Source organism: Rhinolophus sinicus, chromosome 6 (assembly GCF_057876585.1).
Source record: "Rhinolophus sinicus isolate RSI-liver-muscle chromosome 6, RSI-T2T, whole genome shotgun sequence".
NCBI classification, from domain to species: domain Eukaryota; kingdom Metazoa; phylum Chordata; class Mammalia; order Chiroptera; family Rhinolophidae; genus Rhinolophus; species Rhinolophus sinicus.
In genome coordinates, this window is record NC_142506.1 from 37,136,132 (window position 1) to 37,159,937 (window position 23,806).

The following is a 23,806-nucleotide window of genomic DNA, read 5'->3' on the forward strand; positions in this document are numbered from 1 at the left end:
GGAGTCGAAGAGTCAAACTGGAAACCTTGTGGTTGAGAGCCCACTGGCCCATGTGGGAATTGAACCGGCAGCCTTCGGCGTTAGGAGCACGAAGCTCCAACTGCCGGAGCCACCAGACCTGCGTTCTTTCTACTTTTCATTATCTAACAACTACATAGTGTTATTGATTGTCTCCCATAATGCAAGTTTCATAAAGATAGGGATTTTTGTCTATTTTAACCACTACTATGTCCAGCACTTACTGTGACTGGCATATAGTTGGCTCTCAGTAGTTATGGATTTAATGAAGACATTTGACCTCACTTGTAGATTTTGTGATTGAAACGCAGATAGTTACAAATCATACATTTATGTAATAAATTTGCACTGAGAAATAGTTTTATTCTGACTAAAATGACATTTTCTAGCCCATCTTTAATATCATAAAATAATCAAGTAATATATTTCATAACAATTTTTATTAGAAAGAATAAAAAGTGAGGTTGATTTCTCCCCCTCGTAGACAATTCCTATAAAATATAAATAACTCTTTTGAAGTTTACTGTTTCAAAAAAAGTATTTTATTTTTTATAACTAGGATTGTATTTCTTTTCAATTATACTCATCAGTCATAATTTTGCAGTTTGTCCTTATCTTTATTGTAGAAAATTAGCCCTAACTTTTTCAACATGAACACAGAAACGTATGCTGTTATATAACTAATAACATCTTTATTTGAAACGTTACTTTTGCCAAGATAAAGTTCAAAAAATTATAGCAATTTAGTATATAAAAAATGATAGCTCCTCTATCACAATTTGGTAAAATTTAATAATCCCTAATTCATCACATATCTTTAGAGTTAATGGCTTTTGAAAATCAGTCTAGATGATGAAAATTATTCTATTTACACATTTTCAAGTGTTTTGTTCAAACTGGAATATTTTTCTAGCTATTACAGATGGTGGCCTGGTTTGAAAATACTTTTACATTAAAAGGCCAGTGACCTATATATTTCTACCTTGTCACCATATTAAAAGGTGTTCGGCCACTTATAAAAACGTCAGTTTGCCTATTTGGGTCAGGTAGTTTAAAGGGATGTGTTATTTTAACAAAGTTGGTGAAGTCACTTCATTACTAAAATGCAGCATAATTTAAGAGCTTTATGGTAAAATTCAGTTTATATATATGCTTTTTTCCCAAGGCAAATACTGCTATGCAGACCATCAAACTGCATGAATATATCCATGTAAATAGATGTTCTCACATTTAAGAAGTATGTGTCATCTGTTCTAAAATGAGGTCTATTGTTCCTGCAGACTCAGCATCTCCATCAAGTCTGACTGTAGGCATCAAATAAGTATTTTTTTAATTGAACCATAAACCTGAAGCAAACTTGGAGGCACTTAAAGAGAAATGCACTAGAAGGTACTATGCTTAGTGAAATAAGGCAAAGAGAGAAAGACAAATACCAGATGATCTCACTTATATGTGGGCTCTAAAGAACAAAATAAACTAGAAACAGACTCATACACCAGGGAACAAACTGATGATTGGCAGAAGGAGGTTTGGGGGGGCTGGGTGAGAAAGGTGACAGGATTAAGAAGTACAAGTTGATAATTACCAAATAGTCACTGGTATGTAAAGTACAGTGTAGTTCGCGGAAAATCCAAACAAACAAAAAGAGGAATGTAAAGGGACATGCGTGGTAACGTAGTCCAATCAGAGTCGGGGGCGAAAAAGGCGTTGCGGTGCAGGGGGCGGGAGATAGTGCGCGCGCAGCTGACTCTTCCACGATTGGTCACGCGAAGGCGGGAGCCTTGAGCTACTGCGGCGGTGAGGGAAGTGCTGCAATCCCTTGATTTCTCTTGCGGGGCGCTTGCTTCTTTCGGATCCTTGTAGGTACGTCCCTGGAAGACAACCTTCAGGTGAGGCTGCGACAGCCTGTAGTCTCGTGCAGGATAAAGCGGGTAGAGACTCAAGAGCAGGCCTCGGAGGGTGGAGGGACAGGAAGCGGCGGATCGCCTGTTGTCGCCTCCTGCGGGTCCTGAGCACCGTATGAAGTGAGAAGGGCCCGCTCGCTGCTGATGTGGCTGGTGGCGGAGGACGGGCGGTGGGTTTGCGTTTGTTGTGGTGGCGGGAGAAAGACTCCCAGCAGTGGTGCCTCTGCACCAGCTCTATGGTCCGCCTGCTCTGCTCCTGTGGCGCTTGGGTTTCTTTACCCCAGAACTAATTACGTACACTCTCCTGCATGGTATTAATTAATTAACAACAGAATTTTGTAGGCCAGTTTAGTGGGGCCACAACGTCAAAGGAACAACTTAAGCCACGAAGTGAAATAACTATCACCTAATGTCGATGGAAAGCAAAAAATAGAAACGAGGGAGGTTTGTTGCTGGTTCTTGGTTGTTTATTTACATTCTTGCATCCCGGAGGTTTGATGGTCGCACCCTATCCCCCTTCAAAGCCCAAACGAATCCTTAGATTCAGGTCGTGATCCCCTTTGTTGAATTACATACTTCTATCTCCTCTTCAGGGACCTTCATCGTCTGTACTTTCATAGGACCTTGTGTGTTAAACAGCCAATAATAGTTAAGTGTAATAATATTCCAGATAACATTGAGTGCTTACTATGTGTAAGCTTTGTTCTAAGTGCTTTAAGTATTTCATTTACTCCAGTAGTCCTATGAGTAATTATGATTATTGTACCCCCTTTTGTAGATGAGGAAATGGGAGCACAGAGAGGTTAAGTAAGCTGTACAAGAGCACACACTAGGAAATGTCAGTCCAGATATATATTCAGGTGTTTACCTCCAAATTTGTGTTCTTAATTATTACACTACATTGCCACATAATTTAGGCCCTCTGGTATGTTGCAGCTGTCAGCCTGGGCTTGCCATTTTATTTGGGAGGACAGAAGCAGGTAGGATGTTGGAGTCATTTCAGAAGTTGTAGCATCACAACAAGGCTGACAAATGAGGGCATTATTTCTATGGCCTGGGAAAAAGCTCAAATAGCACTAATTTAAGAGGTGATAAGGATGCTGAAGTATTTAGGGGGGAAATATACTGATGTCTGCAGTTTACTTTGAATGCATCAACAAATTAGATGGCTTGATGGATGCCTAAGGTCATATGTAAATGGACGAGCTAGAATTCAAGCCTACTTAGGCTGGCTCAAGAGTCTGTTTTCTGAACCACCATTCTGTGCTGCTTTTCACTTGCCTACACTCTCAAATTCATTTTTTTTTTATTAGTTTACAGGATAGGGTTGAAAAATTAGAAATCATGTATTAGATCTAGAAAGGTTTCAGGGTTGAAAGTGGAGATGAACAGAATTTTACTATCTAGTCCATAGTCTCTGTTTTACAAACAAAGAAGTTGATATCCAGAGTTTAAATAGCTTGCCCCAAATTTCTAGTTACTGTGTTTTTCTAGTTTTCCTTTTAAAAAGCTGTTGTTCAGAATTTTCAGTTTTACAGGGTAGTCTGTCTGACTAAATACAAAGAATAAACCTAATATATTTCATGGTGTGGATGTCATTTTTATTAGTGATATCTAGAATTCATTACTTGTAGTAGGCTCATCATTATCTTGTTATTTCAGTTGAGGTATTGTCATCTAAAAGCCTTGAGTTTTTAATCTGAACTTCCCATTGTTCTATTTCATTTGACCATTAAGTAACAGTCTAAGTGCAGGGCCCACGTTTGTTTTTAAATCATCTTGTTGCAGTTAGCTTGTGTCAGTTTCAAATTTGTTTCATTTGTGTATCTAGGGATGTGTAATATTCTGTCAACCTATTATAAAAAGGAAAATGAGTTAATGAGGTCATTTTGGTATGACTTGTTTGGACAGAATCTGTATTGACCACTGGTATTGGTAAATACTACTCCTAAAGTAAACAGTCACAAACCATCTTTTTTTTAAAAAAGATTTTATTGGTGAAGGGCAACAGGACTTTATTGGGGAACAGTGTGTACTTCCAGGACTTTTTTTCCAAGTTAAGTTGTTGTCCTTTCAATCTTAGTTGTGGAGGGTGCTGTTCAGCTTCACATTGTTGACCTTTCAGTCTTAGTTGTGGAGCATGCAGCTCAGCTCCAGGTCCATTTGCCGTTGCTAGTTGCAGGGGGTGCAGCCCACCATCCCTTGCAGGAGTCAAACCGGCAACCTTGTGGTTGAGAGGCCTCGCTCCAACCGACAGCCACCCGGGAGCTCAGCAGCAGCTCAGCTCAAGGTGCCGTGTTCAATCTTAGTTGCAGGGGGCGGAACCCACCATCCCTTGCGGGACTCGGGACTGGAGGAGTTGAACTGGCACCCTTGTAGTTGAGAGCCCACTGGCCCATGTGGGAATCGAACCAGCAGCCTTCGGAGTTAGGAGCACTGAGCTCCAACCGGCCTGAGCCACCAGGCTAGCCCCACAAATCATTTTTTAAATTTAATTAAAACCATTTGCTCTAAAATTATGCTGATAGAGATCTATTTTGCGTTTGAATAAAAAAGAGAAACTGTCCTTTCCTAATCCTGTAAACTGTATAAAGCCTTATTATTTATCAAGTACTCATGTTTCGTTATTTTAACATTGCTGAAATTAGGAAATGTCTAACCATCAGTGATAACATTTCAGTTTAATTGGCTGCATTTTTTTCTTTTCTTGGGTACATAAAACAATAGTGCATCTCACAATTGATAGCATCTTAGATTTGATGAAACATAGTAATTAAAAATATGGTTAATGGCACTTTCCCTATTTTAGGTGTAACATTTATGTTTGAAATATACAGAGAAAAACTCAGAAGAAAATAAAAATTTCTGGAAATTTTAACATCCAGAAATAATCAGTGTTAATGTTGTGGCATGCGTTTTTCTAGTCTTCTAAAAATCTTTATAGAAGTATAATTTACAGTGTACAGTTCAATGTGTATACTTTGGTGAGTTTTGACAGAGTTGTAACACACTGCTATCTGATACAGGTTATTCCTATCCCAAAAATTCTGCATGCCCCTTTGCTTTCTAGTCTTTTAAAAAATATATACACATATCCTATTTTTGGTCTTTCTTTTACAAATTGAAGTGATGCTGAAATGTTTTATAGCCATTTTTTAAGTTGAAGCTTTTTATTTATTTTTTATTTTTATTTTTTTAATTGGGGAACAGTGTGTACTTCCAGGATTTTTTCCAAGTCAAGTTGTTGTCCTTTCAGTCTTAGTTGTGGAGGGCGCAGCTCCAGGTCCAGTTGCTGTTGTTAGTTGCAGGGGGTGCAGCCCACCATCCCTTGCAGGAGTCGAGTAGTTGAACTGGCAACCTTGTGGTTGAGAGCCCACTGGCCCTTCGGCGTTAGGAACGTGGAGCTCCAACCGCCTGAGCCACTGGGCCGGCCCCAACTTTTTTTTTTTTTTAGAGCTGTTTTAGATTCCTAGCAAAACTGAGGGGAAGGTAGAGATTTCCCATATGCCCTCTACCCTCTCAGGTGCATATCCTCCCTTACTATCAACATCCCTCACCAGAGTGTTATATTTGTTACAACTGATGAACTTACATTGATACACATAATCACCCAAAGTCCATGGTTTACATTAGGGTTCACTCTTGGAGTTATACATCTTGTGGGTTTGGACAAATATATAATGACATTTATCCATCATAACGGTATCATACAGAGTATTTTCATTACCCTAAAAATCCTCTGTGCTCCACCTATTCATTCTGTCTCCAATTCCTGGCAACCAATGATCTCACTGTTTCTGTAGTTTTGCCTTTTCCAGGATGTCATAGAGTTGTACGTACAGAATGTGTACCCTTTTCATATTGACTTCTTTTCTCTTAGTAATAGGCATTTAAGGTTCCTCCATGTCTTTCATGGTTTGACAACTCATATCTTTTTAGCACTGAATACTATTTCGTCATTGGATGGACCACAGTTTATTTATCTATTCACCTACTGAAGGACATCATGGTTGCTTCCAAGTTTTGGCATTTATGAATAAAGCTGCCATAAACATTCATGTGCAGGTTTTGTGTGGACATGTTTTCAACCTCTTGTTGAAGGGAGTTATTGTATGGTAAGATTATGTTTAATTTTGTAAGAAATCCCCAAACTGTCTTTCATAGTGACTGTAACATTTTGCATTCCTACCAGCAGTAAATGAGAGTTCCTGTTGCTCCACATCCTCACCCATTTTGGCCATTCTATTAGGTGTGTAGTGCTGTCTCATTGTTTTAATTTGTATTTTCTTGATATACCATGTTTTCCCAAAAATAAGACCTAATCGGAATATAAGCCCTAGCATGATTTTTCAGGATGACATCCACTGAAAATAAGCCCTAATGTGTCTTTTGGAGCAAAAATTGATATATGACCTGATCTTATTTTCGGGGAAACATGGTATAATATGGAACATCTTTTTATATGCTTATTTGCCATCTGTATATCTTCTTGGTGAGATGTCAAGGTCTTTGGCCCACTTTTTAACTGGGTTGTTTTCATATTGTTGAGTTTTAAGAGTTTTTTGTATATTTTGGATAGCAGTCCTTTTATGATGAATCTTTTGCAAATATTTTCTCTGAGTCTGTCGCTTGTCTTCTCATTCTCTTGACATTGCCTTTTTGCAGATCAGAAGTTTTTAATTTCAACGAACTCTAGCTTATCGGTTATTATTATTTTTTAATGGATATTGCCTTTGGTGTTGTAGCTGTAAAGTCATCATCATACCCAAGGTCTTCTAGGTTTTCTCCTATGTTATCTGCCAGGAGTTTTATAGTTTTGTGTTTACATTTAGGTCTGTGATCCATTTTGAGTTAATTTTTGTGAAGGTTGTCAAGTCTTGTGTCTAGATACATTTTTTTCATGTGGATGTCCAGTTGTTTCAGCACAGTTTATTGAAAAGGCTGTCTTTGCTCCATTGTATTGTTTTTGCTCCTTTATCAAAGATCAATTGATTATTTTTATGTGGATCTGTTTCTGGGCTCTCTGTTCTGTTCTATTGATCTATTTGTCTATTATTTCACCAATACCACACTGCCTTTATTACTGCAGTTTTATAGTAAGTCTTAAAGTCAATCCTAACTTTGTTCTTTTTTCATATTGTGTTGGCTAATCTAGGTGATTTGCCTCTTTATATAAACTTTAGAATCAGTTTGTTGATATCCACAAAGTAACTTGCTAGGATTTTGTTTGGGGTTGCATTGAATCAATAGATTAAGTTGAGAAGAACTGATATCTTTACAATATTGAGTCTTCCTATCCATGAACATAGACTGTATCTCTCCATTTATGTAGCTCTTCTTTGATTTCATTCGGCATAGTTTTACAATTTTCCTCACATAGATCTTGGACGTATTTTGTTAGAATTATACCTAAGTATTTTTTTTTTTTTTTTTGGTGCTAATGTAAATTGTATTGTGTTTTTAATATTAAGTTCCACTTGTTCATTGCTGGTATATAGGAAAGTGATTGACTTTTGTATACTAACCTTGTATCCTGCAACCTTGCTATAATTACTCTTTATAGCCATTTTTTATTTGGTATATCAAAAACATTCTCCTTGTCATTAAACATTCTTTTGAAAGGTGATTTTCCCTCCATTCATGACTGTAGAATCATTCATATAACAAATGCTTCTTTGTATTTGGTACTGGCAATATAATGACAAGCGTAATATAAGACTTCATGCCTTATCTAGGAGTTTGCAGCTTAAGTGAACTATTAGGAGATTTCACTACACTATGAAAAGTACTTGGATAGTGCACACATAGGAAAGGCCTTTAAGTCTTTGGGAGGAGATGAAGAGGGCTCATGGTTAAGACTCCTAAAGGATAAATTGGAATTAATCAGGCAAAGGAAAATGGGAAAGGGCATTCCCAGCACTGTGTAGGGGAAAGTTTGTTCAAACGTCTAGAGGAAAAGAGAACATGGCTTGCTTGGGAAACTGCAGTACTAACTCACAGTTTTAGTGGTATATGGAGAGAGTGTATTCTATTGTGTGGGTGTAACATGATTTATTTATCTAGTACCATGTTATAGACATTTAAATCCCCCCCCATTATATGTGATGCTAGCGTGATTATCCTTATACATAATTCTTTGAGTATATCTTTGATAATTCCTTAAATTCCCAGAAGTGGAATTTGTGGGATAAACAAATAATTTTGGTAGCCATATATGAGATGTGATCAAACAATACAGTGAATGTTTAAATAAAAAATATTTATTCCAGTAAAAGACACATTGCCCTCTCAATATACTCCCCTCACTTCAAACACACTTATCCCATTGTTCTTGCCACTTTCTGAAGCAGTTTTGGAAGTCCTCTTTCGTGAGTGTCTTTAGTTGCGCTGTCCTGGCTGCCTTGTCCTGAATCACTCTGACTTTGGGGAAGAGCCAGAAATCTCATGGTGCCAGATTCGGTGAATAAGGTGGATGAGGACATACTGTAATGTTTTTATTTGATGGAAATTGCTGTATACCATAAGTGATGTGTCACATGGAGCGTTGTCATGATGGAGGATGATTTACAGCGCACTTTAAAACACACCTTCTCTCAGCCGTAGTTCATACCCGACTGACTGCAATGAACAAGTTGAAACTTGTCACACACTGTTACTAAGGTTTGATGCGTAGCTTCCCATATTGAAGATCCCTGCCTTTCCGTTGGATGGTACTCAGCAGCAGCATTCACCATATTTTGGGATTACAACGGAAAGTCTGTGGCATGCATCACTTCTGATATGGCAATTTTTGTCAAATAAAAGCATTACGGTGTGTCCTCATCCACCTTATTCACCGGACCTGGCACGGTGTGACTTTTGGCTCTTCCCCAAAGTCAAAATGACCATGAAAGGTAAAAGTTTTGGATTGATTCAGGACATCGAGGCAGCCACGAGAGCGCAGCTGAAGACACTCATGAAGGAGGAATTCCAGAACTGCTTCAGAAAGTTGCAAGAATGATGCGATAAGTGTGTTCAAAGCGAGGGAGAATATTTTGAGGGGAGGCTAATGGCAATATGTCTTTTACTATAATAATTTTTTTTAATTTAAACATTTACCATATTGTTAGATCATACCTGGTATATCTTGGTGGTAGCTTATCTTGTATAGTGTTTTGTGAAGTAGCTTTGAATTGGAGTGGTGCTACTGTCCGTTTTAGAAGCATGATGTATATAATGTTCTCATCTTCCATCTGTCTTCCCCTGTCCCCTGGTATAAACAATACTGAGCAAAACTTAGGAAACCTGGTTCTAGTCTCTTGAAAAAAATTCCACTGTGTTGAAAGAAAATAGGGTAGTAAAAATAATTGAATTATAATTTTGTCTTTTGAATCGCCAGGATTTCATCCATTCATTCAAATATGTGTTATTAATTGTAATGTGTCTGGCATAGTGTTTGATGGCTGTTTATAGAATGGTGAAGAAAACAAGCATGATTGCTCCCCTCATGCAGTTTATAGATTAATGGAATAGAAAAAAGCAACCTGCTTGATATATGTATGTGAATAATTATGTTTCCTTTGACTTTGAAACTACTGTCTAAATTCCATTAAAGACTATATCATCATGTCTAATCTATAGTATTACCAAAATTCATATAATATATGCTCAAGTTTGTACCATTCAATTTAAATCTTAATTTCTATTCAAAAACCCTTTGTGATGGGAAATAAAATCTTACTGTTGAATTTTTTAAACGCTTTTTACAAGCTTATTGTCTTATATTTTTAAAGACATCATAGGTGAAGTGATGAGCTATTTTTGTATTTAGAAGTGATTCTGATCAGACTTATGGATGATTTCTGTTTTCAGTATTTTTCAGGTTACTACTGCTGAATATGAGGCGATCTGCAGCACCAAGTCAGTTGCAGGGGAAACCCTTTAAAAAACCAAAATTTATACCACCATCGAGAAGTAATTCAAGTCTGAATGAAGAGATTACAAAGCTGAATCCAGAAACAAAATTATTTGAGGTAAAAAAAAAAGTCATGGAAGTATACTATAGAGAAGCATGTATTTACTTAAAAAGTACTATTTAAAGAGTTATACAGTACTTAACTGCCTATAAGAATTGTTAGCATTTCTGACAAAGTCTTCTAAAAACCTTAGAAATGATGAGTAAGTTTTTTTTTTTTTTTTGAAGGAATGAGATGTAGTTGGGCACATAAAATAAACTTCTGGTACCTGTAAAAAATATATCTGTGAGGGAAGGGGTGGAGAGTCTTGTTAAAAAAAAAAAAAAGTTATCCTGATTAGTGTTCTTTTTAAAGGTACCACATAAATAAATGAAAACTTTAGACAAAGCAGTTAAAGCGAAACATGTAAATAATGATATATATCACTAATCTGGATGTTTCCTTTCATTTTACTTATAAAAAGTAATCTGTGAAGCAGTCTTAAAATATGTTCTTTACCACTACCATGTTTCCCCAAAAATAAGATCTAGCTGGACCATCAGCTCTAATGCTGTTCCGGGAAACATGGTAAGAGAAGGGATTGTTTGGGTCTTAGGTATATAGAAGGTATATAAAGGTATATAGAAAGTACATAAAATGGGTGATCCACACTTCTGCTCCTCCACAGTTCTCTGATCTATTTATGTTATGGAGATTAAAGTCTATTAATCGTTTTTCTTTTTTTTATTGTGGTAAAACATATATAACAAAATTTGCCATTTTACCATTTTCAAATGTGCAAGTGTTACCATAGGGTGGAGGGTGGGCCCTTGGCATGATGCCTGGGCTTGGTTCCCACACTGGGGGTCAAACCTGGCGGTGTCTGGGCTTGGTTCCTACACCAGGGGTCAAACCCGGGCCTCGTGGAGGAAAACTGGCAGTCTTAGCCTCTCTGGCTTGGCTCTCACATGGGGGTCAAACCTGGTGGAGTCTGGGCTAGGTTACCATACTGGAGGTCGAACCCAGGCCTACTGAAGGAGAACCGAGAATCCTGGCTGCTACGTTGCCTGAGGGTGGGCCGTCCTCAGTGCGATGTCCAGGTTCTTGGCATCTCGAGCAAAGAATTGAACGAGACACAGGGGTAAAGTGGTGAAAGAGCATTTTATTAGAACAGACTGTACACTTCAAAGAGTTAGGAGCGCCCGAGCACAAAGAAAAGCATCTGAGGGCCCCCTGCCCTTGAGAATTTGGCGGTTTTATTGTTTCTTTTCTAGGATGGGCTGTTCCCCTCCAGGCGTTGGACCACCTGATTTACATCTGTGATGGACAGAGGGCTATTACCTCATCTTTTTAGACTTCACATGTTCCTTCCCAGAAATCAGTCCATTATAATGATATTAATGAACTACCGGGCATATGTATGATACTATAATGATGATATAATAAGGTTAAGATGAGATGGAGGTCGTTGTAGCCTCTATTGCCTCTATTTTGCAGATGTGAGCAACTGGTTTAATCTAGTTAGATCTTCACAGTGGTTAATGGTTAGGGCAGATACCGGAAGAATTTGGGAGGTCTCCAGGCAGTGCTCCCCATAGGTTGTGTTGGACGTGCAGGAATGCAGAGATGTAATGCCTGTCTCTAACTGCCTGCCTTATTTCCCCTGAGAGACATGATCCCCATAAATCTCTGTGGGAAGTTGAGGATCAGGATGTCTCTCTTCTGTATCTGCTTCCTCCTGGGAAGGGGTGTAGGGCTGTCCCTACCTATTGGGGATTCACGGAACTCTGATCCTATCTGATCTTGAATAGAAAAGAGGGGTCTCATATCTAGCTTGGTCGGGGTGCGCTGGAAGCGTCACTGGGATGTTATTCATATCCCGATGGCCCGCAGATGAGGAGACACAGATTTCAGTTAATAAGTTAAAAGTGCTGGCCCCAGGAACAGAACTCAAGAGTCCATTTATCTTAATTTCAGGTGGTGTTTGTTCACCCAGGGTTTAGGTCTGGAATGGCCTGGAGGAGTGTTGGGCTACAATGATTACAGTTAATACGATTAAGTTACAGGCTTTTAAGTAGTTATTTGAAGCAGGGGTGAGAGAGACCTTCTGTGATTTAGGCTAGGAGCAATCTTTAGTTTAAGATTAAGAAACTGATTTGAAAAGCGATTAAGACGGGCTAGGGAGCTAAGAAACTAGGGAAAAGGAGGCTTAAAATTTCTATAGTGAGGGGGCTCTCCCATATCACAAGTAAGTGGCATTAATTATGTTCACACTCTTGTACACCAATCACCACTATCTGTTTTCAAAACTTTTTCATTATCCCAAACAAGTTCTATAACCATTAAATAATAACTCTGTATTCTCCCCTCTACCCATCTCCTAGTAATCACTATTTTACTTTGGATCTCTATGGATTTGACTACCTCATATAAGTGGAATCATAAAATATTTGCCCTTTTGTGTCCGGCTTATTTTATTTAGCATAATGTTTTCAAGGTTCATCCATGTTGTAACATTTGTCAGAGCTTAGTTGCCTTATAGGTTGAATAATATTCAATTGTGTGTATATACCATATTTTGTTTATCCACTCGTTTATTTATGTAACTTGATGAAATTTGGGTTATTTCTACTTTTTTTTGCCTATAGTGAATAACGCTGCTATGAACATTGGTGTACAAGTTTCTGTTTGGGTCCTTGTTTTCAGTTCTCTTAGGTATATACCTAGGAGTGGAATTGCTGTGTTATGTTATGTTTAGTTTTTTGAGGAACTACCAAACTGCCAAAAAGATTTGTTTTCCACAACTGCCGCACTATTTTACATTCCCACAGCAATGTCTGAGTGTTCCAGTTTCTCTGCATCCTCAGCAACACTTGTTATTTTGGTTTTTTTTTTTTTTAAATTTTGATTATAGCAGTCCTAGTTGGTGTGAAGTGGGATTTCATTGCGGTTTTGATTTGCATTTCCTTAATGACTAGTGCTGCTGAGCATCTTTACATGTGCTTCTTGGTTGTCTGTATGTCTTTGGAGAAATATCTATTCAAGTCCTTTCAGGTTCTTAATTGGTTGTTTGTCTTATTGTTGTTGAAAACATCTACTAATTTTTGACTCTGCCTTTTTTGGTCTGCATTTGTTTTACCCTACATTTCTTTAGAATTCTGGCTGCAACATAAATAGAAAACATACTTTTACATTTTAAATAGTTTTTTTAAAAGCATCTTTATTTAAATACAATCCATATACCATACAATCCACCTACTGCAATTGAGTGGTCTTTAGTATATTCACAGAGTTGTGCAACGAACACCAAAATCAATTTTAGAACATTTTCATTACTCCAAAAAAAAAAAAAAAGTTTGCACAGCAGCACTCATTCCTGATTTTTCTCCAAATCTCTCAGCCCTAGATATAATACCAAAATCACAAGTACGAACACCAAAAAATTAGATAAATTGGATTTCATGAAAATTAAAAACTCAAAACCCCAAGTGAGATACTGCTTCATCCACTACTATGGCTATAATCGAAAAGATAATAAATTGGCAAGAATATGGAGGATTGAAACGCTCAGACACTGATGGTTTCTGTTTCTATAGATTTGCCTATTGTGGATATTTCATGTGACCTTTTTTTTTTTTTTTTTTTTAATTTGTTGGGGTGACAATTGTTAGTAAAATTACATAGATTTCAGGTGTACAATTCTGTATTACATCATCTATAAATTCCATTGTGTGTTCACCACCCAGAGTCAGTTCTCCTTCCATCACCATATATTTGATCCCCATGTGACCTTTTTTGACTGGCTTTTTTTCAGTTAGCATGTTTTCAAGGCTCATCCATGTTGTAGCATGTATCAGTAGTTCATTCCTTTTTATTACCGAATTTATTAGTTTTCTATTGCTACTGTAACAGTACTACACATTTAGTGGCTTAAAATAGCACAAATGTATTATCTTACAGTTCTGTAGGTCAAAAGTTCAACACAGGTCTTGCTGAGCTGAGATTCAAGGTATTGGCAGGGTTGCATTCATTTCTGGTGGTTTTTGGTAATTATGTTTTCTTTGCTTTTCCTATGTTCTCTAGGCCAGGTGCTTTTCTTAGCTCATGGCCCACTTCTTCCAAACCAGCAATGGCAGTTCAGAAACTGAAACTCATTTGATTAGATTGGGCCTACCTGGATACTCCAGGACAATCTCTTCATCTCCAGATCCGTAACCTCAATTACATTTGCGAAGTCCCTTTTGCCATGTCAGATTTCATATTCGTAGCTTCTGGGGATTAGGATATGGACACTGTTGGGAGGCATTTTTCTGCCTAACACACTGAATAATAAACCATTGTATTAATATTACATTTTATTTATCCATTCATCACTTGATGGGTATTTGCGTTGTTCCCACTTTTTAATTTATGAGGTATTATGAATAATGCTCATGAATATTTGTTTACAAATTTTTATGTGGGCATGTTTTGTTTCTCTTGGGTGCATTCCTAGGATTGGATTGCTGGATCATATGATAATTCTATGTTTAAACTTTTAATAAACTGCCAGACTCTTTCCCAAGGTGGCTGCATCATTTTTATTCCTACCATCAGTGTATGAGGAGTTCAAACCTCCATATTATTGCCAATTTATCTTTTTTATTACAGCAGGTAAAGTAGTATCTCATTTGGGTTTTTGAGTTTTTAATTTTGATGAAGTCCAATTATCTAACTCTTTTGGTGTTTGTACTTGTGATTTTGGTGATACATCTAAGATGGTCATGAAGATTTACTCCTGTAGTTTCTTCCAAGAGTTTTATAGTTTTAGTTCTTACAGTTCAGCCTATGATCCATCTTGAGTTAGTTTTTGTGTATGGTGTGAGGTAGGAGTCCAGTTTCATTATTTTGCATGTGGGTATCTAGTTGTTTCAAAACCCTTTGTTTAAAGACTATTCTTTCCTCATTAAATAATCTTGACACCCTTGTCTTAAGGTTTATTTTCTGGTGTAGTTTCTAAGGACTAATGCCAAACCCAAAACACTGACTTATATTTTTCTTTATGTCAGGAAACTAAGTAGTTAGTTTATTTATTTATTTATTTATTTATACATTTTATTATTTTTTTGATTTAAAAAAATTTTCAATTACAGTTAACATACAATGTATTAGTTTCAGGTGGACACCAAGTTGCCTCCATATCTTGGTATTGTAAATAATGCTGCAATGAGCATAGGGATGTAAATGTCCCTTTGAAGTACTGTTTTGGGTTTCTTTGAATACCCAGAAGTGGGATTACTGGGCCCTTCTTTGTCTCTTGTAAAGTTTATTTTGTCTAGATTAAGTATTGCTACCCCAGCTTTTTATTTTCATTTGCATTTGCATGAAATACCTTTTTCCATCTCTTTTCTTTCAGTCTGTGTGTCTCTTTGTATCTGAAACAAATCTCTTGTAGACAGCATATGTAAGGCTCTTGTTTTTTTATCCATTCAGCCAACTTATGCCTTTTGATTGGAGCATTTAATCCATTATTATGTAAAATAATTGTTGATAGATATGTAGCTATTGACATTTTATTACTTATATTTTTTATGTTTCTTTGTTTCTTCTTCTTAAAGAAGTCCTTTAAAATTTTTTGTAATACTAGTTTGGTGGTGATGAACTACTTTAGCTTTTTCTTGCCAAGTGTTTTCAGTTAGCATAATGTTTAATTATGATGTGTCTTGGTGTTAGCCTGTTTAGGTTCATCTTGTTTGGGACTCTGTGCTTCCTGACTTGTATGTCTGTTTCCTTTGCCAGGATAGGGAAGTTTTCCTTCATTATTTTTTCAAATAGGTTTTCAATTCCTTGCTGTCTTCTTCTGGTATCCCTATGATGTGAATGTTGGTATGTTTGATATTGTCCTAGAGACCCCTTAAACTATCCTCATTTTTTTGTATTCTTTTTTTTGTTGTTTTTCTGTTCTGGTTAGGTGTTTTCTGCTACCTTATCTTCCAAATCGCTGATTTGAACCTCTACTTCATCTAATCTACTGTTGATTTTCTGTTATGTATTCTTCATTTAAGTAATTGTATCCTTCATTTCTGATTGGTTCTTTTTCATGTTTTCTGTCTCTACTTTTATGTTTCTTATCTCTTTGTTGAAGTTCTCCCTGAGTTCATTGAGCATCCCAAGAACCAGTGTTTTGAACTCTGCATCTGGTAGATTGCTTGTATCCATTTTGTTTAGTTATTTTTCTAGAGCTTTGTTCTGTTCTTTCATCTGGACATGTTTTTGTCTCCGCATCTGGCTGCCTCCCTGTGTTTGTTTCTATGTGTTAGGTAGAGCTCTTATGTCTTAATAGAGTGGTCTTATATAGTAGGTGTCCTGGGGGCCCAAATGGCATGGCCTCCCTGGTCACCTGAGCCAGGTGCTCCAAGTGTGTCCCTTGTGTGGGTTGTGTGCCCTTCTGTTGTAGTTGAGCCTTGGTTGCTGTTTGTATGTCAGTGGGAGGGATTGACCTTCAGGCTGATTGGTTGTAAGGACTGCACAAAAGCTCCTACAGTGGAGGAGCTTTTGTGCAGGGGTGACCCTACGGAGCAGGATTTGCTTTAACCGGGCTCTGGTGTCTGCCCTTTGGGTGGTGCTCTGGTGTAGTCTGAAACTGGTTACCAGGTGTGTTGGTTCTGAGGCTTCTTGGGAGGGGTGCTGTGGCAGACCAAGGCCAGCTGCTGCCTGTGCCCTGCCTGGAGCCACTTGGTATGACCTACAGAGTAATCTGCATATGGTTGCCTTGTGCTGGGCTTGGAGGTTCCTGGGAGAGGCTAAGCTGTGAACAGGTGCCAGCTGCTGTTATTGCTGGGCTTGTGGCTGCTCAGCAAGTTGTACAAGGCACATTGAGGCCAGATGCTACTTGTTTGGGGTTTGTGAACCTTTGAGAGATGAGCCAAGACAGGCCATTTATATGGGAAAGCCACTGGAAGTAGCTGCTTGGGTGGAGTGGAGTCTCAGAGAATCACCAGCGTGGGGCAAATAGTGTTAGCCAGGTTGATGGAGACTCGGATATGGCAGCCACCTATTTTTGCAGGCTGCCAGCGGAGTGGGCTCAACAAAGGAAGAATGACACCTGCCAGCACTTCTGTCTGGGAGAAAGTTGCCCCTCTAGCCCTCACCCGATAGCCAGACAACTCAGTTACTCCCTGTATGTCTCTGGTGCTTTTGAGCTGCTGCCCCAGCACTGGAGCTCAGAGTGAGTGAATCCATCAGCGAGTAAGCCCATGCATGGGCCCTTTAAGAGGAATGCCTGGGACTCCAGCCACCTTCAATCTCACTCAGTGACAATCTCTGCTGGTTTTCGTAGCCAGAAGTTATGGAGATCTCTTTTTGCGGCCCTGGAGCCCAGGGTTGCGGAGCCTGATGCGTGGCTCCTTAGCGGGACCTTGAAAACATCTTCCCGGTGTTTAACCGACATACATGGATGTGGGGCCTGCCTGTTCCACATCTCCTCCCCTCCTACCAGTCTACTTCTGTTCAGCTAGACTTGGTGATTCTCAATGATGGTTTTCTGTACTTTAGTTGTACTTTTCACGTGGTCGTGAGAGAAGGCAAGCACAGCGTTTACTTACTCTGCCATCTTGACCGGAACTCTATTATTTTATTTTTTAAAACGAACGAAGTAGGCATTTATGAAATTATACAGCTATTTTAAGCATGGCAACGTGAGAAGCCTAACAGTATTAGTCCAAGTAGGCAACTCTCCTTCCCCCTTACTTTGTCTACTATATTCTTAAATTTTTGTTATTAAATTATTTTTCTTCTTAGATTGAATTAATTCATACTAAGAAAATATTATTTTGGTGAGTTAAGAGTTTTTCTACTTAATTTGTCTGTTAAATACAAAATTTGGGGCCACTGAGCATCAGAATAATTATACTGGTAGATGATAACTCTTTGATTAACATAGGAGTCTGAATGCATACTAAGTAAATAAAAGAGAAGAGTAACTTCTTGAAATGGAATGCTAAATCATAAAAATAGAAGTATTAATAGTGTTAGATGGATGCCAAAAGTAGTGGATGAATGTTTGATCAGGAAGTAGAGTGTTTGAATAGCATCTCCTAACATTAAAAAATTATAAAGGGGCACATATTAACTTGGCAGGGAGATCTGACAGACACTACCTTAATCAAATGAATACCTCCAATAATGGGACAAATCCATATCATGTGCTTCCCAATGTGATGAGCTGTGATATTTCTGTTCAAAATGCATAACTTGAAACTAATCATAAGGAAATACCAGACAATCCAAATTATGGGATATTGTACAAAATAGTTGGCCTGTATTCTTCACAAATGTCAAAGTCATAAAATACGAATAAAGATTGAGGAGCTGTTCTAGATTAAAGGAAACTAAAGAAACATAATGACTAAGTGTAATGTATGACCTGAGATTGAATCCTGGCTCAGGGAAAAAAGTATAAAAGACAATTTAGGGATAAGGGACTATATTTGAATATGGACTGTGGATTAGATAATAGTAGTATACCAATGTTAAATTCTTGATTTTGATAATTTTACTGTGATTATCGAATGTGGTGTCTTTGCTCTTTGGAAATACTGAAGTATTTGGAGGGAAAGGAGCCAGTGCCTACAGCTTATTCTGAAAGGTGTACACACACACACACACACAGACACACACACACACAGAGGGAGGGAGGGGAAGTAAATGTAACAAAATGTAATCAAATGGTGAATCTGGGTAAAGGGTACATGGGACTTATTTTTGGAATGTTTCTGTAACTTTGAATCTCAAAATGTTGCAAAAAATAAAATTTATGATCTCTATTGGTTTATTACTATGACTTACTTTAAAATCTTACCAGATGGGTTTTTAATATCTCTGAAATTTCTTATAATGAATATTTATAGAGGTATCATAGCTGTGTCTGTTGTGAAGTATTATTTTCGAAAAATTCTAATATACTGTGGTAGGCAGAAAAATGGCCCTCTAAAAATGTCCACGTTCTAATCCTTGGAACCTGTGAATATGTTACTTCACATGGCAAAAGGAACTTTGACCAAGTGATTAATTTTAAGGACCTTGAGATGGGGAGGTTATCCTGGATTATCTGGGTGGGCTCAGTACAATCATAAATGTCCTTAAAAGCAGAAGAGGGAGACAAAAGAGAGGGTTAGAGAAAGATGTGATTATGGAAGCAGGGTCAGAGAGATGCAACATAGCTGGATTTGAAGTGGATAAAGGGGCCACAAGCCAAAGGAATGTGGGTGTTTTTAGAAGTTTGAAAAGACAAAGAAATGTAATCTCCTTTAGAGCTTTCAGAAATATAGCCCTGCTGATAACTTTGGTTTTAGCCCAGTAAGACTCAAGGTAGAGTTCTAACTTACAGAATTATAAAACGGTAAATTTGCATTGTTTGAAGCCATTAAGTTTGTGGTAATTTGTTACAGCAGCAACAGAAAACTAATACTAAAACTAAAAGTAAAGATAGAGGAACTAGTATATAAAGAACTCCCATGTACCCAATACCTAGTTCTAACAATTGTCAATTCATGACCAATCTTGCTTTTTTACCTCTCTCTCTCCCTAGCTCCTTCCCATTCATTATTTTGATGCAAATCCCAGGAATATCTTGTCTTTTGTAAATATTTTTGTATTTGTGAAATATAAGGACTCTTTAAAAAAAGAACACAGTGACAATACCATAAAAATTTAACAATATTTAAAGTGTTTATCTTAATACTGATAAATTTAGCAAGAGAAAGAGCAAATGACAGAGTAGCATATTACTTGATTAAAAGCTCTTTGATATGTTGTTTAAAGAACACTATAATTTAGCACAATTTTCGTTCTGTTACGTCTTTTAGCTTTTATGACATAATTAAAACTAATTTTAAAAATAATGAAAATTGGATTTTAAATTTATTTAAAAATATCTCTTTCCTGTTTAGATATAGAAAAACTGGTAGTTCATATTTTAAATTAAGCTTTATTTTTGCTTTATTTTTACCTCCCTAACTCTCTCCCTAGCTCCCATTCATTATTTTGATGCAAATCCCAGGAATATCTTTTCTTTTGTAAAAATATGGAAAATTAGATTAAATTTCTGCATTAAATACATATTTCATTCTCTTAGATCGCAGCAAATAAGACTACTTTTCTCCAGTCACAAACTGATCCCAGAATATGCAGTTTAAATCTTCTACCTGCTGAAGAAAGTGCTAGAGAAATTAATCACAGGGATAATTACAAGGGAAAATATTGTTTTGAAGCATCTGCAATGACAGCAGTAGACCTACATCATATAGGTAAGACTGTATTTTTTATTGATAGGGTTTACAGTTGACCAGTTTTATTGCAGTATTACTTAAGTTGATTATAAGAATGAATATGTTATATTCAAAAGTTATTGATATATTACCACTAGATTGTTGATAATTCAGATTTTTTGTTGTCATAATTTATCTTTAATGATTGGATTAATAACCTTGTAATTCAAATCTTGTACTTTGTAATAGATGTATGTCTAAGACTTCATTATAAACTTATTGGTCAAATACGGTCTTTTCTCCAAGTACCAAAATGTGTGTAAAAATTTGAAAAAAAAAGTTTCTAAAAAACTATGACTGTGTTTCCCCGAAAATAAGACCTAGCCGGACAATCAGCTCTAATGTGTCTTTTGCAACAAAAATTAATATAAGACCCAGTCTTATTTTGCTATAATATAAGACCCAGTCTTATTTTACTATAATATAAGACCAAGTCTTATTTTACTATAATATAAGATCGGGTATAATATAATGTAATATAAAATATATAATACCGGATCTTATATAATATAATATAACTGGGTCTTATATTAATTGTTGCTCCAAAAGATGCATTAGAGCTGATTGTCTGGCTAGGTCTTATTTTTGGGGAAACACAGTAATAGTACTAAAATTGGAGAGGTGAAATTGAAATGAGTAAAATTGTTAATTCATTATAGTCCATGGAGTAACTTCAAATCAGTTAGCTTTGAATTATGGAGGTATATAATTTCAGGAAAACCAAGCATTTAACAAATGTTCCCTCCTCTCTTTGTTGAATTGAGTTAAAATAATGAGTTTGGATCAGCAGTAGATTGGTAGTTTTTACGTAATTAAAAAAATAATTAGGATTGTTCACAGATGTTTATTTGGCCTTGTGAAAGGCAACATTAAGACTACATTTTTGGGGCCGGCCTGGTGGGTCAGGCGGTTAGAGCTCCGTGCTCCTAACTCCAAAGGCTGCCGGTTCGATTCCCACATGGGCCAGTGGGCTCCTCTCAACCGCAAGGTTGCCGGTTTGACTCCGGCAGGGGATGGTGGGCTGCGCCCCCTGCAACTAACAGTGGCAACTGGACCTGGAGCTGGGCTGCGCCCTCCACAACTACAATTGAAAGGACAACTTGACTTGGAAAAAATCCTGGAAGTAGTCATTCACCTTCCCCAATAAAATCTTTAAAAAAAAAAAAAAAAAAGACTACATTTTTCCCAATTGCATTTTTAAAATTTTTTGGTTGAATAAACACATTCAGGGAGAGAGCCCCATCTGCTGGTCTATAGAATAATAACTGCCATACTTAAGAGATCAATGCAAATCAATGAAGTGCCTTAAGTGCTTACCCTTTTGAAGGAAGTTCTTGAACTTTGTGATGATTAATTAATTTCACCTATAAAATTGGTTCATTTCTTGTTGGGGCAGAAAGGAATTCTGTATTTTCCCAACTGGCCAGGATCCTTAGTATCATTTATGCTGCTTATAACTTTTCAAAAGGTATAACTAGTGTCAGGACAAAGTTGGGAAGGACTTTTGGAGCTGGTATCAATTCAGTGATATCCCTAGAGATGGCTCTGCTCTGGGCATAGCAGTTTAGCTGCTGCTCTGTTTCACTGACTTGCTCTCTCTTTATTTCTTACCACCTCACTTCCCTTCCTCTTTTCTTCCTTCCGCCTTTGTTAGGTGAATATCCTATTTTCCCAGGCTTTCTTATCTCCTGTCAACCTTGTTTTGTTTTGTTTTTTTTTTCTCTATCGTGCCAGTAAATCTCTTCACCAGAGGATGATATTTAGACTCTATAGTATAATATATTTCGTGTTACTGATTTGGGCATTATTTGTGTTCTACTATAGTTTCTCATTCTCTTCCCTGTTAAATATAAGAAGAGAGTTAAGAGTTAAGATAAATTGAAGATGGAGTTAATTTATTCAACCCTTCATCCCTTAAACCTTCTCTGATTTAGTACATTCACTGGACTGAGAAACCTGTGCCAATCTCCTGATACCTTCCTGCCTCTCATTCAGAAAGAGAGGTTAACTGGGGGAAAAGAGCATTATAAGAAGAATCTTGCTTTTTAGGGTGATTGCTGGAGAGAGATGTTGTATATTGAAAAGTATGGAGATGAAAGACGTATATTGTATACACTCACCTATTGTTTTTTTTGTATAGCGCAACTTATATATTTCAAATGAACAAAAAATTAGTATCATTTACAATATCTTAAGATAAACAACTGCCTTTCAATGGGAGCTTCCTTTTCAGTACTTTGAGGTCTACAAGACATAGCTAGAAAATTTACTATGGAAAATGAAGACTGCTTAAATTGAATGGGGGCAGGGGAAGGGCCTGTGGTTTTTCTTTTTGATTAATTGCTGTAACACAGTCCTTCATGTGGCTGAGGGAGTTTCATATTTTGTTTAGATATCATTAGGCACCGAAGCTCTTGGAGGACAACTTTGATGCTATATGAATTCTGCCATTTTGCTAGCACTGATATGGCTCTTGTGTACACCACTCCATTAGAACTACTAACTCCATTCATATTAAGTTTTGTTACAAGTCTTACAAAGGGGGGTGCTTCTGGGTATTTAGGTCCACATTCTATTTTAAGGCTGTATATTTGGTTTTCATAAATTGTTCTTGGAGGTCCAATGATCATCCCTGTCCATCTTGTAAGTATCATGCCTTCGTCATCTTCCAGATCCCAGCTAACTGTGCCATCTCCTACTCCTTCCTGGCCTTCTTCGAGTTCTTCCAACAGTTCAAAATTGTGAGGGACTTTTACTCCTGAGCCCGTGGTGGCTGCCATCTTGCGTCACTGTCGCTCCTGCACTCACCTTTTGATAGTCTTTCAATCCTACTGTGTTTCCCCGAAAATAAGACCTAGCCGGATAATTAATTACAATGCATCTTTTGGAGCAAAAATTAATATAAGATCCGGTCTGATTTTACTATAAGACCAGGTCTTATATAATATAATTTAATATAATATAACATAACATAACATGATATAATATATATAAGTAATATAAACCGGGTCTTATATTAATTTTTGCTCCAAAAGATGCATTAGAGCTGATTGTCCAGCTAGGTCTTCTTTTCGGAGAAACAGGGTAGGTCTAATGCACCTTGAAGTGAGGTCCAAGCCTATATGTCTGAGTTAAACTATTTCCTCATTTTCCCAATCACCTTTATATTTTGAAAAATTTCCTGCATATAGAGAAGTTAAGAGAATAATCCAATTATTATCCTAAATTCAATAGTTACTAACATTTTGCCTCATGTGTTTTCTTTTAAATGATATGAGTAAAAGTATATAAGCAAGTGTTGGGATCTTTTGGATGTCACCCTATAATTGAGTATTACAATATTTCATGTCTGTAAATAACAGTAGGGGTGGACAGAATGTGCAAGGAATACTCCTACCAAATCAAGGTTTTGTATATTCAAATAGAGCTATAATATGCCCTATTGGAGAACAGGCTTTTTGAACATGAAAGAACCTGTACCAACAAAAGAATATGTTAGTACCATATTTATATTATGATTAGCAGTTTAATTTCAGTAAGTTAATCACTATCATTAAATTAATGTGATTTTTGAATTTTATTGGTTTTATTTATATTTAAATTATAAATGTTTTTTTTTTTTTATTGTGATAAAATGTCCATA

At 37.0% G+C, this 23,806-nt stretch overlaps 1 protein-coding gene and 1 pseudogene across 6 annotated transcripts in view; one reads left to right on the forward strand and one right to left on the reverse strand.

Moving 5' to 3' along the window:
• The first annotated feature begins 1,749 nt into the window (after nucleotides 1-1,749).
• RAD54B (RAD54 homolog B) overlaps nucleotides 1,750-23,806 on the forward strand; it is a 250,288-nt gene continuing 228,231 nt past the window's right edge. For 5 of the 6 annotated variants that reach the window (XR_002135967.3, XM_088799052.1, XM_019713370.3 and 2 more), the window contains exons 1-3: nucleotides 1,750-1,907; nucleotides 9,774-9,934; nucleotides 19,971-20,142. Coding sequence is in view for 5 of the 6 variants with exons in the window: in XM_088799052.1 (XP_088655178.1) it covers nucleotides 9,800-9,934; nucleotides 19,971-20,142 (307 nt within the window). In the remaining variant the exon portion in view is untranslated. The remainder of the gene's footprint in view (nucleotides 1,908-9,773; nucleotides 9,935-19,970; nucleotides 20,143-23,806) is intronic. The other variant, XM_019713372.3, reaches the window with a different exon arrangement.
• Nucleotides 20,780-23,052, reverse strand: LOC109435450 (ubiquitin-conjugating enzyme E2 variant 1 pseudogene; annotated as a pseudogene).